This window comes from Bos javanicus, chromosome 13, assembly GCF_032452875.1.
Source record: "Bos javanicus breed banteng chromosome 13, ARS-OSU_banteng_1.0, whole genome shotgun sequence".
Taxonomy (NCBI): Eukaryota; Metazoa; Chordata; class Mammalia; order Artiodactyla; family Bovidae; genus Bos; species Bos javanicus.
The window spans coordinates 54,562,528-54,571,365 of record NC_083880.1 but is presented as its reverse complement, the minus strand read 5'-3'; the positions used below and the strand labels follow the sequence as shown (position 1 = coordinate 54,571,365).

General features: G+C 54.4%; 1 protein-coding gene across 9 annotated transcripts in view; it reads right to left on the bottom strand.

Moving 5' to 3' along the window:
* Positions 1–1,408: 1,408 nt before the first annotated feature.
* DIDO1 (death inducer-obliterator 1) overlaps positions 1,409–8,838 on the bottom strand; it is a 49,003-nt gene continuing 41,573 nt past the window's right edge. For all 9 annotated transcript variants that reach the window (XM_061436941.1, XM_061436940.1, XM_061436939.1 and 6 more), the window contains one exon: positions 1,409–4,464. In XM_061436941.1, the coding sequence (XP_061292925.1) occupies positions 1,421–4,464 (3,044 nt within the window). In that variant the 3' untranslated portion in view covers positions 1,409–1,420. The remainder of the gene's footprint in view (positions 4,465–8,838) is intronic.

Sequence of the window (8,838 nt, the reverse complement as noted above, 5' to 3'; positions counted from 1 at the left end):
ATACTTTGCAATATAAAATACAATTTACAGAAATTTCTATCAAGTAAACCTAAAGAAACACACTTGATTTTTTACATTTGGTTGTATTTAAATTAGAAAATTTTTGTTTTACATGTAAAAAAAAAAAACCTTCACATCACATTAGATGTTGGAACTCGTCACCACTTTAATGTAACTTAACCTACTGATAGGGTCTGTAACACCCACAAATCACCCAAACTGCTAAGTTCTCAATGTTCTCGCAGCTTAAACGTTTGTGCTAGAAAGGGAAGAATCTGTAGTGATGTACAATGGAATAGACTCCAAAGAACAAAGGAAATTCTCTAACTTTACATTTGCAAAATTAAGTTTATGAAAATATAAAAAAAAATATCAAATTATATTTATACAGTCAAATAAATTAGCAAGTTTTCCTCTACTTTCCACTTCAGAAATACTTGGAAACACACGACGGGAAGCAGCTTCCTGTGCTTCACGGTGAAAAGCATTCTAATTTGCAGTTTTTGAGCTAATAGCGCTATTTTCACCTCAGGCTTTATACAAATATTGTTCCATTTCAACGACAAATGCTGAGACTTATCACCTGACAAGGACAGCAGTGTGGAGCTAGTGCACTTTTCCTGGGACATAAGAAAGAACTGCTCAGGTGGTAAAGTCCAACCAAAAAACTGTTCCTGATTATTCAAGTCAAAGAACGGCCCTCCCACCCCACCCCACCTTTTAAATTACACTTAATTGATTTATTTCCTTTCTTTAGACTGGTAAAATTTAAATCTTTTAAACTAAATATTATTTAAAATTCAACAGTTTCTATTCAGATGTTGCTTTTAATCATTTTTTTTGGGAAAGAAAAACTGTAAGGCAATACATAAAAACTGAGCAAAACTAAGAAATGTTTTGTTTCCTGGTTGAAATTTGTAATTCAAATTTCTTTGTGACGAGAGAAAGATGCACCTGTTAAATTTGGCATTTCTCAACCATCCAGAGGTTAGCTGACAGCCATGCACAGAAACCCATGGCCACCAGGTCCAAACCCTGTGAACCAGACTCTGGAAACAGCCACACCTCTGGAAACAGACACACAGGTGAGATGTCAGGAAAGGTATGGCTTTAACAGCCACTAAACTCCCTCACAACTTACAACAGTCAAGTTACTAGAAAAGATAACTTTATAATCTGAAAAAGCAATATGCTTTTGTAGGTACGTTCCCATTTCAGTATATTTAAATGGAAATGTTAAGAGTTCTTAGTTTTTTGTTTCTAAAAAAGCATAGGAATTGTAAAGGTGTGAAATTTTTTAAGAAACCATTATACACAAAATTACAGTAACTTTTCAAGTCCATAAGGTTCTATTTGCGCATGAGCCCCCAGTTCTTTCCAAGACCATCTGCTCAGCAGGGAGTGCGGCTGCTGCAGGGCCCTAGGTCTGGGCAGTCGGAGCGGCAGCCCGAGGGGTCTCGGTCTTGGGGTCCCGGGGCCGCTCCGGGCTCCGGCTGCGGTCCCTGCGGCGCTCCCGCTCTCGGGCCTTGTCGCGGTCTCGGTCCCTGCTGCGGGACCTCTCCCGGTCGCGCCTGCGGTCGCGGTCCCTGTTGCGGCTCCGCTCTCGGCCCCGGTCCCACTCACGCCCCTTGTCCCTGCTCCCGTTCCGCTCGCGGCTCCTGTCCCAGTCACGGCCAGCGTCCTTGTCACGGTGGCGGTCCCAGTCTCGGCCACGGTCCCAGTCCCGCTCGCGGCTCCAGGTCCGGCCGCGCTCCCGCTCCCAGGGCTTCCCACGCTCCCTCTCCCGCCGCCGGTCATCGAGGGCCCGGCCTGAGCGGCTGTCAGGTGGTGGGGCCTCAGGCTCCTCTGGGGCCTTGTCGCGGGGCCGCCCCTCAAAGGCCGGGCCTCTGTACTCGTGGCCCCGGCCCCCCTCGCGGAAGTCGGCCTCTGGGCCCTGGGCCGGTGCGGCAGATGGTGCAGGAGGGTGCCTGGGCAGCTCCAGCAGTGGCCTGGGCGCTGGCTTGGGGCCGGGGGGAGCTGGACCCTGGAAGTGGAAGCGGGGAGGCACCGGTTCACTCTTCTCCGGGAATGGGGCACCCCCCCGAGGTCCCCCAAAGGGCAGGGGTGCAGGTGCCCTCTGGCCGGAGAACCGGGGCGGTGAGTGGACCCGCTGCTCTTCAAACTGCTGAGGCTGCATGCCCCTGGGTCCAGGCACGAAGCCAGGCGCTTGGCCTCTGGGGCCTTCAAACTGCCCAGGGTGTGGCCCCCTTGGGCCCACGAAGTGGCCGGGTGGGGGTCCTCGCTGACCTCCGAACTGAGAGGGAGGAGGGCCGCCTCGGGGTCCCTTAAACTGCGACAGCAGAGGCCTCCTCTGACCTCCAAACTGGAACGGTGTGGCACCCCGGCCTCCTGGGAATGGGGCCTGCTCAGGTCCCTCGCACTGGGCAGGGCCACCTGAGGCCTCGCCGTACAGGGCATCCGGGTACTCTCTCTTCTCCCCGTGTGCGTCCTTACGCTCTTCCAACAGAGGCGGCCCTGCTCCCCTGGGTCCTCCTAGGTGGGACGGGGAGGGGCCCCTGCCATCCCCATAGGGAGGTGGCCCATGTGGCCCTGAGAACAGGGAAGGGATGGGTCCCTTCGGAGGCCCGAATCTGGCCGGTGGAGGGCCTCCTCTTGGCCCATCGTTATTAGTGTTCTCTTCTGAGAATGGAGGGACTGGCCCCCGAGGAGCCGGGAAACTGGGGCCGTGAAGGCCCGACATCCCGAAAGCACGCGGTGTAGGTTCCCTCTGGCCCTGAAACTGGGGTGGAGGTCCCCCTTTCTGTGCCAAGGCGGGGAACACACCAGCCCCCTCGCCTGGCCTGGGCTGGGGCTCTCTGTCTCCTTCAGTGTCAGTGGCCAGGGCGTCACTTTTCTCGGCAAACTGAGCATTTCTCGGGTCATCGTACTGGGAGGAGCCCATCGGGTTCTCCTGAGGTGCATACATGGGCCCTGAGAAACCAGGAGGGGGGAAGGCCTGGCCCTCACTCTGCGGAGGGTAGAGAGGCTGGAAGGAGGCGCCCGGTGGTGTGGGCAGTAGTACCTTCCGGGCAGGTCTGGCCACAGCATCCAGGCCAGCCATGCTCTCTGGCCCGAGGGTTTCTGAGGGCTCACAAGGGGGACCATCCTGTTTGGCCGGCAGTGGGGCCTCTTCACCCGGAGTCCATGGTGGAGGGGCCGACTCAGGTTCCTCCTGGGCCGGCAGCAGCCCTGGACCGGCGGAGACCCCTCCGGGTGCTTCTCTGGCCGGCGGGGCCCTCAGGGCAGCCTCGCTCTCATTGTTCTCCACGGCCAAGCGCCGGGCCTGCCTGGGGTCCCGGCTCAGCCGTGCCTCGGCATTTGGGCCGGGGGCCTGGTTGGTGGCGGGGGCCGGAGCCGGCTTGACTGCAGCCTGCGGTTCCTGCGGGAACAGCTCGGCCTTGGGCAGTGTGGCCTTTGGAGGCGGTGACATGAGTGCGTCTGACACGGAGAAGTGGGCCATGGAGGCCCCAACGGCGGCCCGCTGCTGCCTGAGCGCCTCTTCCTGCTCCTCCACCTGTCGCTTCTGCTCCTCGATCTGCTTGTTGAGCTCTTCAATCATCTTCTGCTGCTCCACCAAGGAGGGGGCAGAGAGGCCAGGCCCGCCACGTGTGTCTACACACATTCTGTTGGGCAGGTCATCGATGGTCACTTTGGCTTCCTCTAAGATCGTCTCATCCTCGGGGTCGTAGGCTACCTCCTCCCGCTCAGCTGCCTCGGGGGCCTCTTCCGCGTCCTGGTGCCTGGTCCGGTCACTGGGCGGAGGGTCCAGGGCTCTCTCAGGACCGTACTCTTCCTCGGGGTCATACGGCCTATCGTCCTCCTCCTCCTCCAGGGCTCTGTCTTTGGAGAGCTGACCGAACTGCTGGACGATGGGATCCAGCAGGGGTGCTGCCGTCAGCCCCCCATCGGTCTTGGCTTTGGAGTCCTGGTGGGGGGCTGGGGCCGACTCCACAGGCTCTTTGGAGAGGGGGTCAAAGGACTTCTTCTTCCCAAAGAGAGTCTGCAGGATGTGTTCCAGGGGCGAGGCGGTCTTTGAAGTAGAAGAGACAGAGGAAGCAGCCGCTGGAGCTGCTGCCGCCGTCCCGGATGGTGCTGTGGCTCCTGGTTTGAGTGTTGACAGTATTTTCAACATGGAAGACGAGCCTGGCGCCCCAGGTGCTTCTGGAGGAGGGGGTGGGGGTGGGGGAGAGCCTGGGGGCGTGGTGCTGACAGCAGCGTCCCCTGGGCAGAGCTGGTATTTGGTGGGCCTCTTCTCCGGCGGCAGGGCAGCAGGCACTTTGGGATGGACAGGCTCCACCTCGTCCTGTGTCAGCAGGCGAGCCCGCTTCTCCTCTGTCTTGTCTAGCTCACCAGCGCCTGAGGGCCGTTTTGTTTTCTGACAGATCACTAACCCGAGGATTATGTTTGGACGCGGTGACTCGAGACCTAAAAAACAAGAGTTGTGAGAATGTGAGAATCAAAATCAGCCTTTGTCCTTGAGAGGTAAGCTTTATTATGGGCAAGGAGGGGGAGGAGATTCTGTGGCAAGATAAAATCAAGTGTTGGGAGAGTTACTGCGACAGACGCATACTGCACCAGGACCGCACTGCACACTTGCCTGGCCTGACGCCCCACAACCCACGAACTGGGGGCCTGATTTACAGACACGTTCATCCCAGTGGCTGGAATCCTACAGGTTTCCAATTACACACAATGCTGAGACAGAAGCACCCGCCCCAGACCGTTAACATACTGGGCATGAAGCCTGTGTGGACCACAATGTTTTCTAACATTGAGCTCTGTTCTTTTATTTGTCTCTAACTACAAATCAGGAGGGTAGCACCCTCTTTCGACTCTAACTTATGAGCTGCAATATATAATTTATTTTATACTAATGTTAAAGATTCAATTAGGGACCGATTCTACAACTCAATTACAATGATCAATACAGCACACAGCATTCCATTAAGTTCACCACTCACTTGTGTCAACAATTATAATTAACAGGAAAAATGATGCTGACTGAAAGGGCTAAAATAAACGTTCTTTCAGGTTTAGAAAGAAACTCAATGACCAGTAACTTATCAAGAGCTACCTAACGCTCAGGTCTTTGTCAACAGAGGACATGGGCCGTAAAGTGCACAGGTGTTCAGGACAGGGGCGGTGATGGACAGGCTACATGGAAAACATGCTGAGAATTTCAGAAAAAGCATAATTCTTAAAAATTACTATTTCTTCAGTAAGGCTGAATTGTAGTACTCTATATCAGAAATGCTACTGTTTCAGTAATGCCCCCCACCCCAACACTCATAATAAATCCAGAATACTGACAGGGGAACAGAAAAACCCAAGTCACAAATCAGTGATTTAGGAAGAAATGATAAACACAGGAGAAAAATTGTTTCCACAGCAGAAGACAGTTAAAATTAATCAAATTGTATAATTTCAATTTATGGATAAATCACCACTATTTATAGATATTCACATATTTCCTATTTATTCACTAAGAAAATTCGGACTGCTTTTCCTGTTCTGTGATCTTAAGTTGCTCACAAATCAGTTGTCTCTGGACATCATCACGTGGCTCCAAGCATTTCTGTCGCCCTTCCTAAATGCCAGCATAGAGGTGCTGACGAGGAGAGCCAGGCCCACCAGAGTGAGCTGGGCCAGGCCAGCATCCACACGGGTAACCTCCACACGAAGCACCTCCAGCCCCTCCCCACATGGCTTCTGGGCCTCCTGTTCACAGAATGATGTTCATTGGCTGAGGGCCCATGAAGAACCCCACTAGTGAGAGGAGTGGCTTCCAGAATGCTCTGTCTGACCTGACACAGCTGTGGAGGGAGGAGCTGGACACAGGGGTCACGGGGACATGGGCACAGGAGGGCCAGGCCCACTGCACTGAGCATCGCATCCAAATAGCTCTGCTCAGATGTCAAAGGTAACCCATCAAGTTCACTTTCTAATCAAAATGAATTACTTTAACTTGGTATGCCTCTCACTCTAACAGCCTTCTACTGAGTATTCATAGCTCACAAAAACCCAGACTGGGGTAGTCAGTTGCTCAGCTGGCTCTCAAGGCCCTTCTGGGCTGACTGTCGCCGACAGTCCCAGAGCTGGCAGAACGGGTCCCCATGCTGAGCACAAGCTGGAGCCTCGGCGGCCCTGTGAGCAGCAGATTGATGTGCTTGGCGATGGCAGGCAGGGCGAGCAGGAGCCCTGGCCAGGGCCATCCTTTCAGGGCAGGACCCATGACGGTTCTCACCGCAGACAGGCTGTGCCACCTCTGAAGAGCTAGACCTCTGAAGGGCCAACACTAGGGCCTGCCTGGGGTGTGAACCAAGCTCGGGCCAGAGTGGCCATGTGTGGACCGTAGTCACCAAGTTAGCTCCGGGGTCAGCATGCTGTCCTCAGCCAGCACTGCTCCCACCATGGCTCTCACCAGCTCCAGATGCTTCCTAACCAACAAAGTGTACCTCAGACTCGGCAAGACACTTCAGACTCTGCCTTTGTGGTCACGGCCATCACACATAAGGTTATGATGGAACTGCTTCACATTTACATTTGTTCTGAAAACACTAAGCTCCCTGGCATCCCCTGAGCAGGTCTGTGGTTAAACGCTTTCCGCTCTCAGCTATCCCATCTGCACACGCCTCATCAAGCTCCGGAGTTGGAGGAGTGTTAGTTTTGAACTTCCCTACCAATCTTCTCCAGGATCTTACATCTAAACTGGGTCGTCTCACAATGCACGCCCCTATCGGGAAGCAGTCAGATCTCATCCGACTCACACGATCAGCTTATGGAGCATGAAGACATGAAATGTCACCAGCACCTCGGAAAGGACTTGCTCATGGGAGACCTACAACTCCTTGCACTACATGGGGCCTTGGCAGTGACCCTCATGGAGACGAGGGCATGTCCACTGCACCCGTTCTGCACTCTCACACGTGGGTGTCTGGCAAGGCCGCCACTGGGGAGTTGGTGAGAGTTGTCCCCAAAGACGTCCACTGGGGCCAATGTGGCCATGACCACTGCTGAGTGTGAGCCCTGGAGGAGAGGCACCCTGAGAAGAGTGTGCAGAGACAGGGGCTCCAGAGAGGGCATGGGGCACCCCTGGCCCCAGCAGCAGTGACCAGCCAGGGTGCTGATGTACCCACCTCCCTTTGAGGGTGGTTGTGAAGCTTATGAGAAAGTAGATGAGAAGTAGGTGTGGGGGACACTGAACTACTGATTCCAGACAAGGGGTGTTGACCAGACTGAGCACCAGGATGTTGGTACCCCGACTCGACTCTCCAAACTGTGAGAGCAAACGGTCCACAATGTTCCAAGGGGGTGAAACAAGTCTTTCAGCTGCACGTAGCCCCAGGTTCACACTGGGAGGGCCAGTCCCAGACTGCCCATACAGACAGAAGTGGACTCACTGAAAAGGTGTGTGATTATTTCCTGAGCCAAGGTCCAAACAGGGGCCTATGTCTGGGTGTGTCAGCAACAGGGTGGCCAGGGAAGTGATGAGAAGCAGCAACCCCCTCCCCGGGGTGTGGGGTGCCCCCAGATACCTCAGATGTGGCACTTGGAGGGTGAGGTTTAGCTTTAATCAATAAACCAGCAGACAGCAGCCTCCTTAACCACATCATCATGATGCTCCCACCCCTAAGTCTACCTGGCATGCTCCACTATTCATTATTTAAAGTGAAAACCTTCTTATGGCCTGAGTCTGACAAGACAAAATGTTCACACCTGCAGGAACAGAAATTGTGTTGGTGTTAACAGCTACCGCCCTTAGTGTTTGGGTGGAGAAGCCCTGCCTGACCCCGCACGCTCACTCCCCAGCAGACCTCCCATGCTGGGTCCCTAAGACCTGTGGTCCCAGTGAGCAGAGTGCTGTCCGTCCGCGACCAGGAGCCCGTGCAGTGCCACCCGCACAGCCAGAAGCTCGCGGAGTCGGCGTAGGCAAAGCAGGCAGATAGTCCTCAGTCACGGTGCACCTAGACAGGGACCAAGGCCTAGCAGACGGTTCAAACTCAGACAAACAATGACCAGTTTCCATGAAATATTTTTTATTGGTTTCAAAGGAGAGAGAAACACATTCCTCATGGCATGACTGTGACTCTGATAACGGTATCTCCGCACGGTTTCGGAAGCGCACAACTAGGCGTGCACGCACACACACAAGCAGACACTCAAGACATGCTTACCTGACAACACTGTAAGTCGTGGGCACTTTCAGCTAACTCAGGAGACAATTAGGAGTGAAGACAGAAAACACCACGGATTGACCCCATCTGCTAAGAAAGCGGCCTTCTCCTTGCCACACCTTAGAAGGTATGACCCTGTCCTCTGCTCAGTGTGGCTGGGGAGCCCTGGCTGAGACCCCGCGTCCCAGCAGTGGAGCCTTGTCCCAACATGAGGGGCAGCAAGCTGGGCCATGAGTACTGTCGGCTGGGTCAGAGGGACGCAGGCCTCCCAGGTGTCCCCCGAAATAACACACGGGGCGGCGTGTGACATGACGACGGCCTGGCCTCTCTGAGACAAGTCTGAGAGCACACAGGACAGAAGGTCCTGGAGGTGGAGCAGGCTCAGGGTGTGCTTGGACGCCGTGCAGGTGGCTGGGCTGTGGGCTCTGCGTGGAGACCCCTCCAGGTCCACCATCCCCACAGTGCAGGGTGGAGAGGACGCTGAGAGCAGGCAGAAGGTGCAGGCCTCCCCAGTTCTGGACACGGGTTCAAAGCCTTGTCTCCACCTGCTTCTTGGGTGTGAGCCACACAGTGAAAACCCACTGGCTCCTAAGTTCAGTGGTGAGGGTCACCGGTAACTTTTTCC